General features: G+C 41.5%; 1 protein-coding gene across 1 annotated transcript; it reads left to right on the top strand.

The window, feature by feature from the left end:
* Positions 1–5,243: 5,243 nt before the first annotated feature.
* On the top strand, positions 5,244–24,360 carry TTLL12 (tubulin tyrosine ligase like 12). The gene is made up of 14 exons (XM_048964185.1): positions 5,244–5,475; positions 9,651–9,826; positions 11,631–11,829; positions 12,934–13,093; positions 13,415–13,548; positions 16,361–16,437; positions 17,617–17,733; positions 17,845–18,039; positions 18,930–19,041; positions 19,845–19,996; positions 20,085–20,166; positions 20,622–20,690; positions 22,820–22,958; positions 23,847–24,360. Exons 1-14 carry the CDS (start codon positions 5,356–5,358, stop codon positions 23,996–23,998), a joined length of 1,884 nt encoding a protein of 627 aa, XP_048820142.1. The 5' UTR covers positions 5,244–5,355; the 3' UTR covers positions 23,999–24,360.
* The last annotated feature ends 72 nt before the right edge of the window (positions 24,361–24,432 follow it).

The raw sequence follows: 24,432 nt of genomic DNA, 5'->3' as shown, positions 1-24,432 counted from the left end.
AATGGTAGTGATTGGAGAAGTTCTATAGGCTCTCAATACTTTGAGAAGTTAATGAAACAGTTTTCTAGGATGAGAGACTGTCGTAAGCACTTGCGGAAAGAAGAAAGACTTTTGTCTCTGTTAAGAATTTATGGAATTCTGTAAGGTAATAGAAACTTATTCCTCAGTATCCAACTTCAGTTTGGAGAAAAGTCTCATGTTTTGTCATAACACTTTTCATCTGAATAGAAACAAACTGGGAAATAAACTCTTAAGGAAAAAATATGTTATCTGAGTACCTGCTTATGTACAATTCCAGTTTGTTATTTCATTTATTTATTGTTTCATCACTAAACTTTTAATCTATAAAGTTTAATATGTAATATACAAGAGTAAAATGTACAGAAGTACCTGTAGATGTAATAATTTAAACCACCTATATTCAGAAAGCAGAAATAACAAGTTTAAAGATATACAGACAATTGCAATTCAACTTTAGCTGAATTTCTCAGTATCTAGGAAAAGAAGTGGCTTTGCTTAAGCAAATTTTAATGATTGTGAAAATATCTTTTTTTAGTTTGCTCTTGTTACTTTTTTAATTAAATTTATTTTGTAAATATTGTTTTCTATGTTTTATATCTTAGAAAGGCCACTAATTCACACTGACAGCAGCAAATAGCCAACAGATAATTAAAAAGGTACTTACAGGGCACTGGTGTGCGTGTGGTCAGTAGTCAGATTCATTCTGCTGGATGACTGCTCCTGTTGTTTCTGCAGCCACATTGGTGTCATGGGAAGAGTTTTCTGGGACAACTTAACCTGCTAGTTTTCACTGAATTGACTATGAAGTGTCATTCGGAAGTGCTTACTGTTTTCAAAACATATAAAGAATAGGTATTTTAAAGTTAGTGGTAGTTCTTACTAGAATAAGAAACTACACCAAATTCAGGAAAAAAAGGGAATTCAGAAATTATGCCCCAATAGAGCACAAAGATAAGGAAAGGCATGGTATCTCTGTGCTCTAGGTAGCAGTGGAAGTGATAAATTAACGTATTGGATCAGATCGTAGAGCCTTTTTTAGGCAAAACTGCCACTGAGGTCTGTGGGAGTTTTACCTGCATTAGGTTCACCGTGATCTTATCCACTGCCTATTAAATAGGAATTTCTGGTAGACTAGATCTTGGAAAAAAATACCCAGATACGTAATATTGGTTACTGTACCAATTGGCTACATCTGAATAGCAGGCATGAGTGACATTTTGAACGAAACCCTTGTAGATGCTGCTGGGACTTCTAAGCTTTATTATCAATGTAAATTATGTACAAACAGCTATTTCCATATGAAATGTATCATGGTAGTTTAGAACAAAGATAGTGAATAACTGTACAAAATTTGATACTTAGAAAATAAAATACCGTGATCTAAGGCTTTACCAATATTTTAAAAATGCTGTCAGATTCGTAGTAGAAAATGTTGTTGTAAATGTACCTTATAAGAAAATACACTTCCTTTTACCTCTGTATATTAATAGCTTTGTTTTCTATGTCAAAGCTCAAAACGAAGCATGTAATAAAACTTTTGTTAAAATCACTTTCATAATAAACATAAAATGGAATGGATGTCTCTGCTGCCATTTATTCACGTATACTCATACATATTCACGTAAGGTTCAACACGCCAGTGTAAAGTAGATAAGAATCAGAAGACAAATCATCTTCTTGATAACATCTATATTTTTGAATCTAGTTTGCATCTTCATGCAACAGAGAGCATTTTCTTTCTTGTCAAACCAGGAGTTCAGTGCTGGGATACTGAGGCATGGACAGACCAAAGTGACATGTCAGCTTTCCCCCAGGATTTTTAACAATTTCTTCAAATAATTCTTATGTAACTCTGTTTATCTCATTCAGGTGGAAGAAAGGTCTCTCCAGATGGTGGCCTGATGGGCTCTTACTATCACAAGCTGCTAATGAGAGCAGTGACTTCCAAACAAAAGCTGCCTTTCTCTCTGAGGTCTGTGTAGAGAGGAAACCATGCTGGCACCCAAAACATTGATTTAAGGAGAGATCAAGAGTGTCTTTTCTCCATTCTAGCCCTGCTGTAGAAATACTGCATTTGCCCAGGTCCTCCTGCTGACTTTTAGATATCATACTTACAGTTAAGCAATCCATGATTTGTTTGATCCAAAACTGGATGTTAATGGACCGAATAGAATGTAGAGCACCCGCAGTGACATCACTAGCTCTGTTAAATATGATTTAGATCATCTTTTGCAGTCCAACAAATGCAGTTGTCACTGAAGCATGCTGGACCAGACAAAAATCACAAATGTTAATAAATCAGTTGACAAAAGGCGAGGTTTGTCACTCAGCAGCACCTCTTAACAGATCAATGCCATCTGCCATCAGAACATTGTTAGTGGTGCAGCAGCCACCTATGTGGGGCAGTCAGGAGACTTGACACACCACCATGGTCGTGGTATTCTACTGATACTCTCATCTAAGTAGCTTATCCTGTTAACAGAAAGCATTTATCATATGATAATACATACATTGTTTGTGACATAAATAGTATGACTAATGACTATTGGTGTCAGTGTGACAGCTTTAAAGGGCACAAAGAGACAGTTACATTCTGACTGGCTGCACAAATCATTTACTGCTTTTTTCAGCTAATAGCAGTCAATTTAGGTAATAATAGCAATCATTCTAATTACATTCCAAGAAGACAGAGCATCACTTCTATCAGACTAAAGACGATGCCTCATGACGGAACACGTGAGATGGTGCTCAGATGTCTTTATCTGCTCCAGATCTTTGATGGACTAATATGAAAAGTCAGCTCCTATCAAAGACAGAAGACTTGAACCCAGAAGTTCCTCAAGGTCATCACAAGTCAAATTAATTATTGGTAACAAAGCACCTGTGTACAAAGGCAAACACCAGTTCCGCAGTTGTGACAATGTACATTTGAGTACAAGATTCTGAAGTAAGCATCGCCTGGTAAGAATTGCAGATCTCAGATCTTCCCAACAAGCTCACAAAGCATAATTTTGACACCTGGCCTGATGAATGGCACTCTGGAGAGACCCAGCAGGTAAATGAAGGCACACTTAGCCTTACTTAGACTTGCTTTCATCTTTGTTCAGCCACCGATCATGGCTGACTCAGAAGGGGTCTGTCCTGTACAATCCTGGAGGACTTTCCAGAGATATTTCCCTGTCAGGGCAAGTTTTCTTTCTTCCTCTGTTTCATGGAGCCATATCTGAGCTCCTACAGCACATGAAGCCAATATGGGTTGCAGTCTGCTTTCTCCTGCTGCCATTGCTGCCTAACACCCCAACAAATTTATTTCTATCATATTGCTAGGTGAGCTTAGAGGGATGCTCTCCCTCTAAGTAGCTACAGACCAGTTTTGCTATAAATGTTGCTGTATTAAAAAAAAATAACAAATACATACCACACTAGACAAAATATGCAGATGGGCATTTATTTAGTAGCCATTTTGGCTGCTGCAGGGCAGAATATAAATGAGGCTGTAGTGGGCAAGTGGACTGCTGTGACAAAGTGGTACCCTAGCTGCTTGGGTTGGACCCCTGCAGATAATGCTGGAAGGTTGGATCCTGTTACTTCAGACAGGAGTAAAATTAGAAAGGTCAATTTTGTTTTTTGTTTTCTTTTAACTTCCCTGATTGTAAACACTTGTGCAAAACTTGTGCACTGTCAAACTCAACAAGCACTTTGCCTCAGTAAGGGCTGCATTGTTTGGGTGCCGCAAATTAGTCACTATTCCTAAGAAAACAATCAGAATAATATTCTGAGGTAACTTTACAGATATTTCCACTTTACAGATATTATCAACAAGTACCTGTTTTTGTAATGAGAGGTGACAGCGGGGCTACTGCTTTTGCATCACAAGCAGTCAGTGATGTGGGGTAGGAATACTTGCTCCTGAAAGCCTTGTTGTGTAGCCCCGCAGCTGAGATGGTTATGTGAAATGGGCAAGTGCTGGACTCTGATCCCTGCTGCAGGATATAGATATACTCCTGGTGGAAAAACAGCAGAACAGGCTGAGCTGCAGGCAAATAAAACCTCATTAGATAAAGTAAGGAGATAAATACAATTTACTGTTGCTTCCACATCTCAGAGTCTCACTGCTCTTAATCCCAGTGATTCTGACTGCATTTTATTATTACCTTGAGTTCACCAGCAACAGTTTTGACCTGCCTGACCTGCACAGTCACCCAAACAGCCTGGAACCACAGACAGCTGGCCGGTAGCCAGAGTCCTGCCCAAAGTGAGGTGAAGGTGCACACAGGCAGTGAGAAAGCACCTGCCTGCACTTGGCAAAAACAAGGTTACGTAAATCTGCAGGATCACGTTCCCCCCGGGACAGGGCATGCTCAGTGCAGCTCTATTGAACAAGGAAATGAAAAGATATCCTACTTTTCTTACTGGATTTGCTTAAGGAAGAAACAAGTCTTGTGACTTGGTATACACGATACAGGCTGTGCATGAGGGTGTGTGTATCCATAATACACATCCTGTAGTAAGCCTGTGGCACAGCAATAGCTGAGAGAAGGGTGGCTGTGGGAGCTTTTGTAGCAATCAAGATCCCCGTGAGAGCAATCAAGATCCCCGTGAGAGCTGTGAGCAGTCTAGTCCCTGCTTTTTATAATGCAGGGGTGAGATCTCCACCACAGACATCCTTTCTCCAAACTACAATATTAGCAGAAATATCTACAATCATAGAGACGTGTAGCAGGAACCCAGTTAAGGCAGCTGGTTTTTGACACTGTTGCTCATTTAGGCAGGTCTGCTTAGTGACATGCTGTGAACATGTGGGAGCACATGGTGGGGTGGACAGGGGAAGATCAGCCTGTGTCTTCTATTCAGATAGCCTGGGGATCGTGCTGGAACGGCAGCATATGGTTACAGCATGCATCTCATCTCTTTATACCGTCAGTGTCTGACCACGGTACCACAGCTCTTTGACAGAGATCTGCCTCATGATAACTGATTACGTGGAGAAAGGACTGCTGGGCTAGCTACTCTATAGCACACATCAGTCCAGCAACACAAGACGAGCAGCGAACAATTACTTCAGTGTGACACTAATGTTCATTCTCCACTTAAGGAGCTCCACGAATTGGACGCTTTCTTGACCAGCAAGTTCCATCGAAAAGCGAACGCGTCCAGCGGCACTACGCACCATGGCAGCAGCCACAGCCGCGCCTCTCAGCGCGGTGAGGCCCCGCCCGCCACGCGCGCGCAGTTCCCGCTCTGTCTCCCTCCCCGGTCAGGCCCCACCCGGCATGCTCCGCTTCGCGGCGGGGCGGGCAGGGGGTACGGCAGCAGTTTGTGCCAGGCTCGGCCATGTCGGGGGACGGCGATGAAGAGCTGGCGGGTTTCGTGGCCCTGCACGGGGCTGCTCTCCGTGCTTCCTGCGTCCCGGCGCGCTACTGGGAGAGCCTGTGCCGTAAGCTGCGCGGAGAGGTGAGTGCGGGACGGGGCTGGGAAGAGCGCTCTGGCCGGGGTTAAGCAGCGGCGGAGCGAGGAATCCCCTTTGCCTCGTGTTTTCAGCGGCTGACCGCCGTTCGATAAGAAAAGAAAGAGGAAATGGGTCGTGAGCGGGACCGCTTTTGTCGGTAGGCACGGTTCAGAATTGTTTAGGATGTGGTGCGTGTGCCGCCAGCCTCAGCGGTGAGGAAAGGTAGCGTGGATTTGCTGGAGCAGAGGAACCGGGAGCTGAGGCGGGAAATGCAGGACCCGAAACCAGCTGTGTGGAAAAGTGAGAGCGCTCCAGGGAGTCTGGAGGAGTCAGCCTACGGGAGGCAATAAGGGCGAGGTGAGCTCGCTGTCCTGGGGCGGAGTGAGCTCCATGAAGCCTGAGGGTGTGGGGAGAGGGAGGGAGCGAGCAGGGGTTGTGGGTTAGGAGGTAGGGTGAGAAGCTGCAGGGTGGTGGGTGAGGAGCAAGGGCTGTGGTTAAACAGTTGTACAAATAAACTCAGCTCTGATTGTTTGAGTGCCTTCTTTTTTTTTCCTCATCCCAACTTCAAAGTTGGATGGAAGTTTAAGAAGATGTGATACCATCAGAGTGCTTGCAGCACACTCAGGAGGGTTTAAATGCATTTCTGGTTGTTTCCAACAGCTGCATGTCTGGTACTGCAAGTGAGAGGAATAGCTGTGTATTGCAGAGAGAATACGTCTACGTTAACTCAAGCAAATGCTCTCTTATAGAATCGTAGGGGTTGGAAGGGACCTTTGGAGTGCATCTAGTCCGACCCCTGCTAACAGAGGTTTCCTACAGCAGGTTACACAGGAAAGTGTCCGTGTGGGTTCTGAGTATCTCCAGAGAAGGAGATACCTCTCTGGTTAGCCTTTGCCAGTGCTCCATCACCCTCACTGTAAAGAAGTTTTTCCTCGTGTTCAGATGGAACTACTTAGATCTCAGTTTCTGCCCATTGCCCCTTGTCCTGTTGACTGGGCACCTTTGAAATGAGCCTAGCCCCATCCAGTTGTCTCCTACCATTTGACATTTACGAGTATTGATAAGCCACAAACTTCTTCGTTGAAGTTGAGAGGGAAGAGAATTGAATGAGGAAAACCATAGCCATGATACTTCCACAGGGGCTGGCATGGAGAAGGCACATATCCTAGTGTGGCACAGTGCACGCTGTTTCAATATGCTTGCTACAGTGGCTGAGTGTATTTGTTTGTCCAGGGTGCGTGGAGAGAGAAATGTAATGATTTCAGTGTGCTTAAGATAAACCAGGCTGCTAATGGTGCGTGTCTCTGCCATTGCAGCTTCTAGATTTTATCCAGAAGGACAAAAGGATATGGAGAAGACTGTGTAGGAAAAATTACAATGAGGAGTGCGGTGGCCTGGGATGAACTCTTGAAGCAAGCAGGCCCACAGTATCTTGCTCAAAGCTTCAGCATGAAGGCAGCAGAGGAGGTGAAGGAAAAGGATGAAAATGCTCAGGGACTTTTAAGCGAAGAGTAATTGGGGAAAATAAATCTGTGAAACGCAGACTACAGCATGAGTTCTCTTGTTTCCTGTGTGAAGGTGGAAGGAATTTTTCATCTGTCTTAACCTGTTACAAAGATTAAAATTTTCTAGCGTAGAACTTGGAAAACTTGTATGCATTACGTAGATAAAATCTCCTCTTACATCAGCTGCCTGGGCTGGGTTCTGGATGTACTGTTTTCCAGCATGAATTTGCTTCAACATACAGCACCTTACCTGCTGTATGCTAGAGCTTGCAAGAGAAGTGGAGGGGTTTCACTTACCTTGAGAGCTGCTAGAGCCGTTTTGCTCCTGAGAGCCTTGTGTAACCACAAATTACACTGAGTTGCTCATCCCAAATGTGATATATCTGCTAGGGCAAGAAACCTGCATTTACTTATTTCCTTATTTTGCATTTAGCAAAACTGGCAGGCCCCTATGTATTGCAGTGAGTATTTTTGTGGCCCTGAGAAATCATTGTTCAAACTTGGACAAAAGCAGACCCTTAAGTGGTGTCTTCTACTTAACTATCAGTAGGTGTGCAGCATGATTAGTGTTACCAGACTTTATTTTGCAGAGCAGGGGAGGGCATGCTGCTGCTCACAGGCTGCCTGTGGATTTCACAGCAGTTTGCAGCATGCCTGCAAGTAATTTGCTGAAGGTGCCTGCGCTTGGCAGTCCTTGTTTCGCACTGTCTAGTTTTCTGGGTTTGTAAGGTTGGAGTTGCACCTGAATGTGAAGGGACAGAGGGTTTTCCCAAACCTGGCTGGCTTACAGCTGCTTCTCTGCAGCTGGCCATCCTTGCACTGCCTCACCATATGTTAGGCACAGGCAGCACATGTCAAGTGGGCTGTGGTACATCATGCTTGCAGTTTTAACTTCCTAATGGCTTCTGGTCATTTTACTGCTGTTTTTAATGATGATGTTGGGGAAAGCTCACGCTTCTTGCTGCCTTTCAGGACTGGTCTTAGTGCTTGTGCAGCAGCCAGCTCAGGATGCTGCTCCAGCTGGGAGCCACCTGACAGAAATGAGCAGAGTGCTGCTGGCAGCCACCCAAGAAAGGGCTTTTCCTGTGGCTGGAACTTGCCTCAGTGAAATCGGCTAAAATGGCTGTGAACTGTACAGGCAGGCAAACAGGATCTTAAAGGAAATGTTGGTGGCCCCAACAGCAAGAGATGGCAATACTGCTTGCTGTTGAGTAACATTATCCTCTTCCAACAAAACTGGAAAACTAGAGATAAATTGGAATCACTAGCTATTCAGATGCCTACTGAACTACAGGTGATGATAAATCAGTTACTTATTTCTGTATTTTTAATCTCCAGTGAGGTTGTTTGCAAAGTGATTTTGTTTACCTGAGAAAAACACGTATGTGAAATTAGCCTGTGCATTCTCAGCATCGCTCTGCACCCCCTAGCCCAAAACAAAACACCATCACCAATCCTCAGGAGGCAGTTGCAGGTACTGTCTGCTCTGCTCTATGATGCAGTGCTCTAGGTTAAAATTTGCAGCAGGTGCTCTTTCCCTGCTGCCCTCCCTTCTTGCTGCTAGCTCCCATGGGCAGCTCTGCTTTGTCTAGGTGGCCTTGCTTTGCGAATGTGAAGTTGATTTTCTTGCCCTCCAGCTGGGGCTTAGTGGAGATTATTGTCCTGAAGGAACAAATAAAAGCTTGTCTCTGCCTCTGGGATTTTCCAGCCAATAAGTTGTCAGTGTCTAGAGGTAATGACTTGTGATAGTGATGCAATGGGCTAGGTGCTTGACACATTAAGCAGTGCCTCTGGAGGTTATGCTTCCAAATGTTACCCTCCCTGCTGCTTACTAACAAGGTTAGATGGAGAAGTGTATTGTTAGGATGGCTTACTCCTCTTTAAAAATGATGTGTGAGAGGACTAATCATTTGTCAGCTCCTGTCTGGTTGACTACGTAGCGTGACTGACTTAGCAGAACAACTTCCTGCAAAAGGGTTGGAAATGTCTTCTGAGACTCTATACTTTTTTCTTCTTGAAATTACATGTTTAATTTGAAATCAGAGAAGTAGCATTGGTTTTCTGCAGCAGGCATACAAGACACCATTAGGCAAGATTTGTGGCAGAAGGGAAACGTGTGGTGGCCTTCTTAATGTGTTTAGAACCCTTTTCAGTGGACCAGTTAAGTATAGACTTCAGCTTGCAGCAGTGTGAGAAGGCTCCGATCTCATCTGCAGGTGAGCAAACTGTTCCTTGTGTAAGGAAGGAGGAGGAAAATACTCTTGCATCTCTTAACTGACTCAGAACTTGACTGGGGGTCTTAATGTACTTCACTGTGGTTCTGGAACCTGGGTAACACCTGGGTTTGTTGAGCACTGCATGCCATAATATCAGATTGTATTTTGCAGTGATTCACTTGATTGTTGATTTTGGAATTGAACAAAAATAATTGTGATTAGTGGAATTAATGGATGATCGTCAACAGATCTGTTGATGCTAAAGAAACCAACACAGCTTCCTCCTGATGTTAAGCAGAGAAACTTCCCAGACAGCTCTATTAAAAGGTGAAAGAATGAATGCTAGACACCACTGTTGTCAGAATGCAGGCCAAAACTGTCTGTGCCTTGGCAGTGTTGCGTTGTGCGTACATGAGTACTGCCTCAACTAACTGCTTGTATTCTTACTTTCAACTTCAGGTGTTTGATGCTGGTGACTACTTTGGGATAATGCAAGTAGAAGAGGTAGATGAGGAAGATGAAGGTGATGAAGCAATGGAAGATGAATTGAAAAAGAAGCCAAATCCTGGAAATGAACCTTGTTTCAAAGTTATAGTAACAAATGAGAATGGGATTCAAGCCTCCAATCCTGATAGGTGAGTAGTGATTTGCGAACTGGTCCTGTGTCCGAGTGGTCTTAAACCCTACAGTGATGAGGGCAGTTTGTAATAAAACTTGCTTGGTCTTATTCAAAAATGCTCCTTTGTTTTGTTTTATATGTTGTTGTTTTTTGTCTGTCGTTCTTACCGTAAGACACAGCAGCTTGTTTCAGAAAAGATAAATAATCTCCTGCTATGAAGCATAACTTGTAAAGAGCCCTAGGAGTGCAGGTATTTTATGTTGCTTCTCCTTAAATCATGGAGGAAGATGCTTATTAATCAGTTTTATGAAACTGAGAGAATAGAGAAGAGGTAACTTTGAGATGTCTGTAGAAATAAAATACACAGATTTGCAGATTCAGTGTGTTTGCTGTTGAACCTCAGGCCCAGGGGATACTGAGCTGCTGTAAGAGATGATACATAGACTGCTGAATTTCCTATGGTTGGCTATGATGTAATTCAAGAGTGTTGCCATACAATTGCCTGCTAGGCACATGTTGTATAGATCTTATTTTGCCAGACCTTTCATGGTTTTTTCTTTAGATCTTAGACTGTCTATTTACATAAACTTTGTCTTGATGAGTAAAAGCAACATAGAGCGTGGGTATCTACCTTTATGTGCTTGCCTTAAGCTAAGTCATTGCCTTTCTGAATCTGAGAACACAAATTGTAAAATTCAAAGCAACTCTTAGAAAGTCTTGGGCTTACTTGTAGCATTCAGATGAGTGGTTGTAGAAGCAGAATACCAACATGCTTGTTTGCTAACTGTCTTTTGAAGTAGATTTCCACCTTAGCATTCTCTAGAATCTCTAGGTTTAAAATTAAAGTAAGCTTATGCTGTGTGTAGAATATGATACACAATAATTGTTCAGGGATACTTGGCATACATGACAGCTGAAATGTTTTTAACTTATGAAAACTGAGAAGGGGAAATTAATAAGTAGAATTTACAGTTCTTTGACGTGATTCAGTGAAAGGATATGGCCAAAGTGTGAAGAATCCTTCTGTTTAAGTTGGCTTTTGCTGTGAAAATCATGCAGCCAGCACAAGGGTTAAACTTCTCAAGGAGAGATATGCCAGTTGGCTGTGATTTTGTTTCAGATCGGTACTTCTTTTAAACAGTGCATTCTATTTCTGGGGAAGAAAAGAAAAACGGAGCCAAATTAAGAAAAAACAGTCAAAAACTTTAAAGTTTTTGAACTTCTAGCCTGTATAAGACTTGTGGTGATCATGCCTTTCCAACTGGTTCTACAGATGATTGTAGATATTGCAAGATCTCCTGGCTAGAAGGATCTGGGAATGCTTTTCCAAAACAGTACATAGTTTTTCTTCTTCAAGGCCGGGTTGGATGGGGCCCCAGGCGGCCTTATCTGGTGTGTGGTAGTCCTGCCCACACTGGGGGCTGGAACTGGGCAGGCTTGAAGGTCTCTTCCAACTCTAGCTGTTCTGTGAATATCAGGTTGATGTTGTGGAAGAAGGAAGAAAGTCCTGTGTTCCAGGATCCTAAGGAGAGCTGGGCTGGCAAACTGAGTGCACTGTTCTGTTTGTGCCTCATTATCGTAGAATGTCTGACTATTACACAATAAACTTTCTAGAACAAAAAGAGTGCTGTCTTACTGCTGGGAAGTTGTTCCTTACCTGTAATGGTATGTGTGCGCTCAGGGAGTTACTTTGCCATTAAGAGTATTTAGTTACTGAACTTTCTGCAAGAACATGTAGCTCTTACTGAGAGAGGTATTTGGCCCTTGCATGGAAATATCTCTATACATTCCGTTGTAATGCTATCAAAATTCTCTTGAAGCATTTTCCTCATCGACCATGCCTGGACATACCGCATTGAACACGCCCGCCAGCAGCTGCTTCACGTGCCTGGCTTACTTCACAGAATGGCAAATCTCATGGGCATCGATTTTCACGGAGAAATCCCAGATGAGGGCAGTGTTGAGCAAGTGTTGCAGGAAATGTGGAAGTACAATCAGACCTACCAGCTTTCTCAAGGGGTGAGTCTCTGAAGCTTGACTGGGCTGCTAAAAACTTCTGGGCAGCCCTGAGTGAAGCATTCCAGTATAAGGTAGAACAAATATACTTTTTTGGCACAAAAATGTTCTTTTATGGGCATTGAACAATAAACTTCTATCTGGAAGGAGAGCAGATGCCATCTAAAGTTAGAATGTGTGGTGGCTTGCTCCCTCATTTCAGATAAGAATTTTGAGGGTTGGTTTTTTTTTTCTTGTTTTTCCACGCAGAGGAGAAGAGCCTTGTGCAAAGGAAGGGCAGTAAAAAGGGCGGTTCTGCTTGTGTGTCAAATTTGTTTTTTTCTATTCATATTTACTCACAGTGAAGGAAAGACTCCTTCATGAATCAAGTGCCTCACAAACAGGTCTCTCAGCAGCTATGCTCACAGCTTTCCTCATCTGTAGGGGTGTTTCACCCCCTGAGGATATACTTATGCTGTCAGATAAGTTAGCTTCCTGGTTTCAGTTTGGCATTTGATTGCCAATACAGTATAAACGTTAGCTCAACCTCAAGTGAGAACCAGCTAGTTTCAAGATGGTGTGCTTCCAGATGTAGCTTATTCCAGATCCTAGTTTTAGGTAATATAGATACGACTACACCAACTTTGGTCCTTCAGATGCAGTACATCTCCATCTTTCTATGTTATGTTTTGGTTTCCTGTCTTTTTCTCATGAGTGACTCATGAATCGTGAAATTATATGCTCCCACTTGAAAAATGCTTTCCTGGAAGACAATTAATTCAACCTATAGTTGAACTTGGCTTCAGTTTCCCTTTCTGACACTGAACTGCTTTGAATAGTGTAAATCCAACTTGTGTGTCTCCCCTTCTGCATCTATAGAAGTGTGAGGAAACAGCCTTCTGTTGTGTTTATTCCCTGAGCTGGCTTCAGGGGAAGTGGATTTGGTAAGCAATAGCTTTGTAATAAGAGGAAGGATGGGACTCTTTAGTTACAAGAACAGGCTTGCCAGTTTTCACAGTGTCTTGGATGCACGGACAGCATTTTAGCGGGTACTGCCAGAACCTTCTGTCTTGTAGTTCTTTTCTAGAAAGTGATAGGTGCAGTATTTCTCACTCTCTAATTGTGCAGACTGCGGAGGAGAAAGTTCCTGTCTGGTATATTATGGATGAGTTTGGATCACGCATTCAGCATTCAGATCAGCCTAGCTTTGCAACAGCACCCCTGTTCTACATGCCTCAACAAATTGCTTACACTGTTCTCTGGCCCCTGAGAGACCTGGAAACTGGTGGTAAGTTGAGTCTGTGTTTGTTATTGACTTTGCACCTGTACCCGTGGTTGGATGCCTCGTTCTGCTCCCACCACGTAGAGGGGTAATAGTGTTCAGCTGCACAATTAAACTGTCGTAAGTCAGCTGGTTTTGACCTAATTTTTGCATTGCAAGTAATACCCTTTTTAATGTAGTTCTTTAATTATATCTAATTTTGCATTTTGATCCTGACAGTTGTAGCATTACTAACTGTCCAACATTCATTTGTATGATGAGGCATGAGGGGAATTTCCGAGCGTAGAATTAAAGACTTCCTGAAAGGCTCTCCTTGTTTTGCTGCAGATGAAGTGACCCGTGATTATGCTTACGGGGAAACTGATCGCTTGATCAGGAAGTGTGTTTTGCTACCGTGGCTGCCCAGTGAGGTATTGGATGTCAACTGCTTTACCCCAGAGCCATCCGATGAGCATTACCAGGTAGGGTGTAACAGATGTCATATTTTATCCTTTCAGAGATGGCGTCTAAATAGCTAATCAAAGAGTTCTGGTTCTGCTTTTTGTCAGGCTTAAAGATTGACTCAGAGCATAGGTACTAACTAAAAAAAGCATAATGAAATGAGAAATATCTGGCATGTGATATAACTTAACAGAACTGAGGCAACAGAAATTGTCTATACTATGTTATTGCAGTATTTCTTCATGTAAATACAGTGCCAGGTCTTTCATATAAGGTACCTATCTTCCAGTTCAGTGTTTGAAACATTGTCTAACGTGCTTACCCACTGGATCTATTACTGTAGTACTTCTGGTCTGTCTTGAATTACAGAAGGATTCATCTTAGTACACTGGGATAATTATACTTTTCAGTCTGATTACTCATTTATCATGTGGTTTAGAATTGCTAAATATTGTAGTGGAGACAATGTCCTTAATTTGATACCACTGTTATAAATCCTAGAGTCACAGAATGGTTTTTGGGTTGGAAGGGACCTTAAAGCCCATTTAGTTTCAACCCCCTGCCTTGGGCAGTGTTACCACCCACCAGATGCAGGGCCCCATCCAAACTGCCCTGTGCCAGTGCCTCACCTACCCCTTCCTCCTAACATCCAACTTAAATCTCCCCTCTTTCAGTTTTAAACCGTTCCCCTTTACTCTATCAATATCAGACCGTGTAAAAAGTCAGTCTATCTCCTGTTTATAAACTCTCTTCAAGTACTGGAAGGCTGCAGTGATGTCTCCCCAGAGCCTTCTTAGGTTTTCTTTGTAGGAGAGGTGCTCCAGTCCTCTGAGCATCACGAAGGACACACGTTTTACCTACGTTTATTCACTTTTCTCACATTTTTGCTTTAATAAAAATTATGAGAAATTTTTTTAGTTCTATACACTAGCTCTAGTATTTATCTTCTGTGTGGCCCAGAACAATTTCTATTCATTCAGTGTGGCCCAGGCAAGCTAAAAACTGGATCCACATGTTCTGTACCAACAGTCTGCTGCTTTTGATGGAGGATGGTCAGAAAACTCCAAATTCAGCTCATTATTAACTAGGCAAAAATTAAGCTGATTTTGTTGAATAAATGCATATGACCAAAATAGGCTGTTCTGGAACCAATGTCATACTGGTTGGGATTTTGCATTTTTGAAGAGGGGTAGGCATACTTCCTATTTACAGATGAGAAACGATGCTCATATAGTTCTGATCTTACAGTTCTCTTGGCAAATGTGCCTGGATCTCAGATAAGGCAATCTGTTGTTTAGTTCAAGTGTGTGGCAAACGGGCAAATATTATATTCCTTTCCTACCTTGTCTTGAAAACGTTTTTTTTTCCTCTGGAATATTTAGCTGTAGGTGATTGAAGATTTAGACTGCTGACAGATCAAAGAAAAAACTTTGTATGTAGTATGACTCAAGAAGGGAAATACCTATGGAGAGATGCATGTTGCTGACGCTTCTGGTTGCCATAGCTTAGCATATACAGAGCTGTGTGCGCAAAAAAATCTGACTGTGTCAGATTTGTTCAGTCTTTGAGCCAGCAGTTTTGCAAGGTAGTGTAAATGTTTGCTATCTCTACAGCTTTTGCAGCAGGGAATGCTTTACTACTATGCACAAATAATTTGTTGTTTGCTTGGCTGAGTTGTTGGTTTTGCAGTAGCTAAGGGTGTTACTTTTGAGGCTCTAATTTTCCTTTAAATAGAAGCAAAGACTCATGGAATATTTTGGGTTGGAAGGGCCCTTCTGAATATCATCTAGTTCCCATAAATCTTACAAGATTTCAGCCCTGCTTAGAAAAGCAGAGTTAATACAGTAATGCTGCAGATGAAATCTCACCTGGTTTTTGTTCTGCTACCTCACTGTATTCTTCAGCACAGATCACAAAGTCTGTGACTTGAATGGTACTGCAGGTAGTGATTTGGGCACTGATTGCAGAAAGCAGACTCAGAGGAGACATTCCTAATAAAGGCACTTCTAATGAAATGTCTGACTTTAAAGAAGCGATTTCTTGGGAGACTCAAGTAGTTGCAGTTCTGCAGCAGGTCCCTGAATTTGAGCTATTTGAGAATAGATGCAAACAAATCTTCTGGCACCATTCTGAGAATTGTAGTCATCTAATCAGGAATTATTTTGTATTGTCCAGCTTGCTGTAGAAGGCAGTGTCTCTGGTTTGATTTTGCTTACACTTTCCAGTTAGAGGTGATTGTACTTCCTGTAACACCCTTGAAGATGAAGGGTATGTCTGACTGGGCAGATGTTCTGCCCTTTGTTCCTTCTTTATCAGTGGCCTCTTAATTCTGACCCCCTTCTGCCTCTGCTCTTGTACTGATTTATTTTTTTTAATTGTTTTACTTTTATTTCTTGCTGGGCAGCATATGACACAACATAAGTTTCTCAGAACGTGACTGCAGTTCACTTGAGCCAGGCAGTGCAGTGGTCACACAGACTGTCATTTTTGCTGTGGCTACGAACACACCTGTACACCTGTATTTAAAGACTTATGTGAAGAAAAGGAATTGCATTAAACTGTCTGTAAGGTTTGATAACTTGATAAAACTTCAATAGACATTGATAACGATAATAAAAAACTTGGATGAACATGTAATCATTGAGTATTTTACTTATTTTTCCTTTTAAAATTGTTTTCCAGTCACTTATCCTATAAACATGACTGTGTGCACGTTAAAAGGCAGTTTGGTCTGTGCTGCTGTTCTTATTTGCTGATCATTGTGAAGTCTGACTCAAGGCTGCCTGTTTACTGTGACTATTATTAATTTCTTTATTTTTGTTTGGTTTTTAGGCTATTTTAGCAGAAAACAAGGAGAAACTCCCCATAGCAATCAACCCATCAGTTTATGATAAAGACAAAGTTTTCAAGTATGTATCTGCAAACAAAATGCTTTCTTACCAAGATTAAGTATGATGCTTGCAGTGTGCTGGAGTTACGTGAGAATATTGAATGCTTCAAGACTTTGTTACAGCATTATAAGGCTGTTTTACCTCCAGGTCACCACTTTGCATCCTATTTCCCTCAGCAAGGACTAAAAGTTGCTCCAAAACAGTGGATATTTGTCCTGTCCTTGAGATGAATTTAGTGCAACTTATTCCGGGCCTTTTGTCAGATTTGATGCTGTATTTCCTTCAGCTGTACAGGAGTTCAAGAAGCCACATTTTGCAGAAAGAAATACTGGAAGGGCTGTATGAGGATATTAACTTCACCAAGTTTTAGTAGTGGGAAAACAATTAGGACTTCTTTTGATAAATGCCAGTGCTGTGAATTAGTTTCTTCTAGTCTTACTCTCCAGGGTAAATAGCACAGTGAAGGTAATACGTCACACACAGAGCTATGCAGGATGTCTGTAGCAATAAACAAAGCATAACAGACATGCTTCAGATGTTGGGGGTTTTTGAAAAGAGTGTTTCTCCCTGTGAACGGGCTGTTCCAAAAGTTGGTCCTCTCCTGGGATTGTATCTTCTGATTGGTTGGTTGCAGAGGAGGAAAGAAGAGTTAATTGATGAGAGCAGGTCTGGAGAGCAGGAAGAGTACTGTGACACCTCAAGAAAAACGAAAAAATAACAGTTGCTTAATCTGTTGAAATGTTCATTTACTGTTCTAACTGCTTTTCTACATCAGTCTGACTTTGAGTCTTCATGCTGAAGCTCTCAAACTGTGCAGGTTTCATATGGATTTGGTCCTTGTTGCTGACAGGTTGATGGTTAGGGCTCTTCCACCAATGAAGGTACTTAGAAGGTATCTCTCCCTCAAGGGCTCTTTTGTGTATAATAGTGAATTCATGTTAGTGCTCTCCCGTCAGGGACTCAATTGCAAGTTTTGTTAAAGTTGCTGGAGCAAAACTGTCTTTGAGATGTTTTGTTTCAAAACTCTTGATTTTTAATCTGTTCCACAATATTTCTTTTTTTTCTGTAGGTTAAAAGCGTAACACTTGTAGGGAGCCAACATCTAAAAAAACAAAACACTATTTTCTATTCGAGCAGCAGCTGATCATTTTCAGAAATCAAGCTGTCATTTTTCTTCATATCTCTTTTTTCTTCTAGGGTGTTCACAGACGTCCAGCAAGTCCTCAACAGCCTGACACATCCCCGTTTTGTATTCACAGACAACGAGGCAGAAGCAGACATCCTCTACAACTTCTCACACTTCAAAGATTATAGGTTGTAAATCTTTTCCTGATAAGGGAAATTCTTTTCTTTTTTCTTTCTTCCTCTATAAGCGATCCAAAAGGCCTTTCCCCTCCTCAGCTTAACAGCTCCTTTGTTTTGCAGGAAGCTGAGTGAGGAAAGACCTGAAGTAATGCTGAATCAGTTCCCATGTGAGAACCTCCTGACTGTCAAAGACTGCCTGGCATCCATATCTAGACGAGCTGGAGGGCCGGATGGGCCAAGATGGTTGCCGCGTACTTTTAACCTCCAAACAGAGCTGCCCCAGTTCATCTGTTACTTTCAGCAGCGTGAGAGAAGGTGGTTGTTATTTCTCCTACCTTACATCTTGTGCTTCTGATCCCACTTTATTCAAAGATGAGCGTCTTGCATTTGGAGATTTGTAACTGGTTTGTCTGATGTTTAAATTCCTCTTAATTATCAAGGATTGAGCACAAATGCAACGTGCATATAAGGCAAAGGGAAGCAGGGGACTAAGTTTCACAGAAATAAAACCATCTTAAGTTAACACTGCTAACTTCAGCTCAGTTTGAGCTGTTTATCATGCAGCCAGAGCAGTTTCTGAGATTGCTTTATTAACTGAGGAAAGAAGGACATAGTGTCACCCTGTCCTTGCTCAAAAAAATGTACTGAATGAAGACCAGGATGTTTCAAGGAATATTGCCCCCTTTAGGTGACTGAGCACTGGGAAGTGAGATGAGAATGGTATACTCTTGTTTTCTTGCAGTGTGAATTGCTGAGATATGGTCTAATTTCTTCCCCAGGGAGGCAGTCGTGGTGTAATGTATTATGAATTATTTGCAGGTATTAAGAGAATCACCTTAGAAACTGAGGTGATTGCCTGCCAGCACAGCCTCAGACTCTTGACAGAATGATGTCTGTACCGTGGCCTCTGTGTGTTTGTGGTGTTAATGTTCATGTGTTGTTCTTCTCTTTTAAAGTAGTAAGATACACAGAAGGAAATCAGCAGTGAGAATATGCTAATCCCTAACGGAAAAAAGTGAAAGCTACCATTGCCTTTTCTGCCTTTTACACCATTGCTTGAAGCTATCAGTCAGAAGTCCTTAGTTCTTGCACTGTAGTGCCCAGCTTTATGAAGTGATTAAGACATAGGAGTATGTAGATCAGTTCAAGTGAATGTTCAGACAGATGAATGAAGCTTATAGGCTTTGGCTTTCTATCTCTCACAGAGGAGAAGACAATCACTGGATATGCAAACCGTGGAACCTGGCCAGAAGCCTGGACACCCACATCACCAACAGCCTTAACAATATCATCAGGCATAGGGAAAGCAGCCCAAAGGTTAGAGACCGTGGCTTTGAGTGAGATTTTAAATGGATTTCTGAAAAAACTGTTACAGGAGGTGGTCTAAGACTAGAAGGAAGGAAACTTATTTTCTTCAAAATTTGTACATTGATCCATCAGCAGTCAGCTTCAGTGAATTCTGAGTTAATTATTCAAATCAGCACCATTTGTTGCAGTGATGGAAGACCCAAAGAGGTTGATGTTTTCTTATTTAAAAAAGTTTTGCCCTGACAGTAATTAATGATTCAGTGCATTTCTGCTTCAAGGCTAATTCTCAGATAAGATGATCACACCTTAGGTGTAATTAGCATTGGTCATGAATTTTTGTACACTGTTGCTTCTGTCCCCTGTTGATCGTTATTGTTGATCCATAGCTCAGCAGCACAAAACACTGCCAACAACAGAGAAATGATGGAGCTCTTTATTATTTTTTTTTCCTGTAGTATGCAGTCATATTGTCAGACTGTCACCTGAACTTTATTTCTGCTGATGTGTGCACTGCATGTATTTTTCTGGAATACAGGAGTGCCCAAATTGCTTCAGACTTAGATTTCAAGAGGTTAATGCCACTAAAATTGTAAATAAAAAGGCTTTTATACATTCTGGCTGCCCAGCTTTCCCAGGCAGGCTCCAAGGACTTTTATAAAACACCTGCTGGCACATCATCAGTTATTTATGCATGTTTCTTAAGTAAAACCAAAACATACACAAGGATGTCTTAAATCCTCAATATCTACTGCCACTTTTCATTTCAATCAAATAATATTTTCCGTGGGTTTTTGTTTGTTTGTTTCTATTAGGTAGTGTGCAAATACATTGAGAATCCAGTCTTATTTCACCGAGAAGACGTGGGGATGGTTAAATTTGACATCCGTTACGCTGTGTTGCTGCGCTCCGTGAAACCACTCAAGCTGTTTGTCTATGATGTCTTTTGGCTACGCTTTTCAAATCGGTAATTACCTTTGTCTTCCTTGTTTGGCTGATGGGACTTAGCTTCCAAGGGATCACATTTGGTTCTAAGGAACTGTTTTATTCCTTAGGGCGTTTTCCCTTGATGACTTGGATGACTACGAGAAGCATTTCACTGTTATGAATTATGCTCCTGGTGTAACATTAAAGCAGGTAAGCAAACAGTCCAAAATATTCCCTTATCTTTGTGTTGTTAAAGAATCTTCCAGTGCCTTCTTTGGTGACTATTCCCCAACACCCTGTGTTGTACCTAGCAGGCAGTCTCTGTTGGAAATATCCTAACCAAGTTTTTTTCCTAGACGTTTTGCTGTCTGGACCCCTAATAATTTGTGATAGGTAATACAAACCTACATCCTGAATAAGATCCACGTTAATTGAGATCAATAAGAAGAATTATTAAAATGGCAGCTAATCATTTTTAAAGACTGCAGTATAATCCTTTATATGTAAACGCTAAAACAAGGAAGGGATTCAGGAAGTGTCCAACTCCTTACTTCTCTACCTGCATTTCTATGGATAACAACAAAAAAAAAAAGTTTGGTATTCCAGTGTCATCTGGTTGCTCAGTCATTCCCAAAGCAATATATCTTGCTTCTAAACTGTTCTAGGTACACTGTGAAGAATTTGTTCCTCAGTTTGAAAAACAATATCCTGAACATCTGTGGACAACAGTACAGGTAAGTCAACAATTTGTCTTTAATTTCATGAGCATCTGTGAATCCAACTCAATAAACTGCCTTTAAGAAAAGTTACTTTTTTCCCTCAGAAAACATACTTTGTGTCATCAGCTTCATAAAGGACAGCGAATGTTAACCTTTACATTATAATTTATTTACTTCGACTAATTCAACCTCAAACACCCTTTTTAGCATTTGAGAATTTTATTTCATGGCTACATTGAGAATTCCCTGCACTGGACTTGGTAATAAAGCCAGTCTTAAATAATGTCAGGCTCCTGGGAGTAGGATCAGTTTTCCTGAGAGTTCTACCTGAGAAAGGATGCCATTTACAAAAGTCCATGGTTATGAACATTCAGTATTCCATGCAAAACAGCAGGGAAGTCCACAGTATCAAGTGTTAATCGTAACAGATGCTGCTGTTATGACTCTGAAAAAGGTGTTTTCAAAGCTTTCACTGCTATTCTGTTTCAGTAGGGTATTAACACTGAATCTGGGGATTGAACCACTGAGATATTCAGGCTCTTGCTTCCTTTGTTCTGAAGGACTTCACAACACAAGAGGCTGCTGAAACAAGTAGAAAACTAATCTTCCCAAATCAGGTTTTGATCTACCTAAGTTAAGCAGAGCTGTAGGTCTAAAGATCTCCCTGTAAGCTTTCATGTTAGCTCACTTTGCAGGACACTGGAGCTCATTTGCAAGATGAGGATGTGCCCAGCTGTGCCAAAGTGACTGATGGAAATAAGCCTTACCTCAAGGGTGCTGTGCTCAAGGGGCTGCATTACCAGGCTGGATAGTGCAGAGGCTGTATTTACATACTGTGGCAAATTTTTAAAAAGTTAAGCTGATCTCTTCTCTTAGAAATACTGAGTTGGTGGAGGAGGGATTTTTAAGTGAGCACATTACCCCATTTGTTGAATTAAATTTTGACTTGGGTGCTGTGATGTAGGATTTTCAGCTGCAGCTCTGGCTTCTCTGCATTAGCAAGCTGATCTTAGCCCTGTGGCTACCTTTGCACAAGAAAACTGATGATTCCCTAACACTAAGGCATACTTAGGCATATTTTATATGCAAAGAAAAGGCTTCCAGTAGTGTATTTCTGAAAAATATGCAAGAAGGCAGATGAGGACATTGTCATTTTTATTCATAAGTAGTGCTTGAAAGAAAAAGCTGAATGTGAAAAGATGATTCAGAAGTACACATGTAACTGAATTATTGCATTCTTCCATATTTATAACTCGTCAAAAGATGCAGAAGAAATGGTGACTGAGTACTGATTAATGTGTATTCTTTCAAAAGTGAATAAATTACCCAGCTGTGGATTGATTTGCATAAACTAATTCATATCCATTTTAACTAGAACCTCACATGCAAGGAAAGACATTCAGAGCATGACAGGTTTGCAGCATTAGGATTGTAATAGTCTGAAAGAGACTGCAGAGACTGAGAAACAGATCAAAAGAAACCATGCACAGGCTACTCAAAGTAGTGACATGTGCCACGTGCAGAGTATTACTCTCTTGCATTTGCAGATACTGCAGATTTACTGCAGTATAGTTTCCATGCTAAGGATTACACCTGTATGTCCTATTGGCTAATTGCTTATGGAAACACCAGTGTGGTAGACACAAACATACATAAACTTCCAGCACTGTTTATAGATGTCAGTTTAAGCAGGTAGAAAACTTTTCTTGGCAGAACAAAGCTAAGTTAGGTTTGACAGGCAGGGAAGGAAAAAACTTCACCTTTGCACTGCTGGTGTGCACAGAGCTTCCCTGGGTTTTCTCCTTCTTCTCCTTTGTGTGGAAGTGTAGTATTACACCTGATGCTTGAGAGGAAAGTTGAATCTAATAAATAAGTGTGCCATCATTAGGATTTTTCTTGTACTTATTTGCTCCCAGAAGAAGTCCACAGATACAGTGAAAGGGCCAAGTGCTTAGCAGGTGTTGGTCTTTGTCTCAATGTATACTTTGAAGTCAGTGCTGTGCAGATTTTTCTGTTGGCTAGTGTAATTTCTATAAACTCTTCAAAATGTGAATGCATTAAGTGATTAAAAGGTGGGTTTTTTAACTTGCTTCTGTTGTAGGAACTTTGCTTCTTGTTCTGAGACCTTTTTCTTCTATTACTAGGCAAACATTTTTAAGGCATTTGCTGAATTGTTCCAAGTTGCTTCAGCTAAACCTGCACCTCTTGGCATCTGTGATTATCCGTCATCAAGAGCACTGTATGCCGTTGACTTGATGCTAAAATGGGACACCAGCAGAGATGGTGAGAGAAGTTCATTTCTTTGCATGTTGAATTCCTCTTTGTGAACATTTTCAGGAATTTATTTCCTTTGCTCAGATTCTTACGGATTTTCAAGCAGCGTAAACTCTGCACTCTGCACCTCCTACTGACATCAAAGGGCTTCTGAAGTTGCAGGTCTGTGGGGCTAGATGCTGCTGTGCTGGTGAACTGTGATGGCAGAGGGAGCTGCTAACTGTGCTTGGCTGAGTCCATGCCTCCCTTGGACTCCTGCTATGGCTTTGTTTTAGTTTGCTGAAGCGCAGCTGTACAGGGGCAAGTTTTCTTTCCAGTTTACAGTGGGAGAATCCTTGCCTGTGTACTAAAGCCTTAAAGAGACATCATCCTGTGGCTTGGCCCAGTGTCTTCAGGTTGCAGTGTTATTTAGTTAAGCAGACAAGGGCCCATGTTTACTATTTCAGTGCTGTTGATGTCCATGGGACTGTCACTCAGTTGTCCCTGTGAGAATGTGTATATGGAGATGCTTCATGTTAATGTCACAGTATGGCTGACAAGCACTTGGAGCCTTTCTTCCAGCTATTTGTGGATGACTGGTAGGAAAAAAAAAAGGCCAAATAAGGCAATTTTTTTCTTAGCAGAAAGCTCAGATATGTCTGCAAGTGTGCCCTGTGCACACCTACCTCTTACAGGGGTAGAAAAGAATTCTCAGTTCCCAAGACACAAGCAAAATTCCATGCTTGTGCCTGGCTTTGCTAAAGGAGCGATTAGGAGTGAAACAAAAAAAACCCTGCCAGGTTGGGTCATAAAATGACTTCTAGACATTTTCAATGACTTATAGCTTAATGACAGGCTATGGTTCAGGGTCTCTGTATAGCTTGCATTAAAAGGCAGTGTTTGTGTTCTCTTGGACAGGAAAAAGAATCATGCAGCCTCAGATTCTGGAGGTGAACTTCAATCCTGACTGTGACAGAGCCTGCAAATACCACCCTACCTTTTTTAATGATGTCTTCAGCACCTTATTTCTGGATGAGGCAGACAACTGCCACGTGACGTGTATCGTCTAGCCACAGGAGGCTTGATTCTTTCCTTCACAATCTGCTTAATAGCAATATTTACATTTCAGTTCTATGAGCTGCTGATGCAATTATTTTCCTGTATTAGTAACCCAGGAAAAAAAATCAGAATGCACATATACCTTATACTGTACTGATAATTGTTTTGTCTGCATTTTCCTTGTGTTGCTTTGTGCTGTACATCACCAATTTGTATTGACCAAATGTCTTGTTTATTGAATATGGTAAACCTCAAAATAGGACAGAACTGGAACACCTGAGTTGTTTCTCAGGTAGACTAAGCTCTTGCTTTCTTGCTGGGAAACGTGGCGTAGTTCCCTGTGTGAACATTAAAATTACAGTTTACTGAATCATCTTGGAGTTTGTATATCATTTTGTTAGCCACTCTTCTGTTGTACAAAGTTCTAAAATTTTTATGTCATTAG

The sequence above is a fragment of the Lagopus muta genome, chromosome 1 (assembly GCF_023343835.1).
Source record: "Lagopus muta isolate bLagMut1 chromosome 1, bLagMut1 primary, whole genome shotgun sequence".
Taxonomy (NCBI): Eukaryota; Metazoa; Chordata; class Aves; order Galliformes; family Phasianidae; genus Lagopus; species Lagopus muta.
This window is presented reverse-complemented; position numbering and strand designations above follow the sequence as displayed.

Bases quoted from the DNA above. Each gene is read 5' to 3' on its own strand.
- TTLL12 (XM_048964185.1), top strand. From the start codon at position 5,356: ATGTCGGGGGACGGCGATGAAGAGCTGGCGGGTTTCGTGGCCCTGCAC. The intron at 9,827-11,630 runs GTGAGTAGTGAT...ATTCTCTTGAAG, and splicing joins CAAGCCTCCAATCCTGATAG to CATTTTCCTCATCGACCATG. The intron at 18,040-18,929 runs GTGGTTGTTATT...TATCTCTCACAG, and splicing joins TTTCAGCAGCGTGAGAGAAG to AGGAGAAGACAATCACTGGA.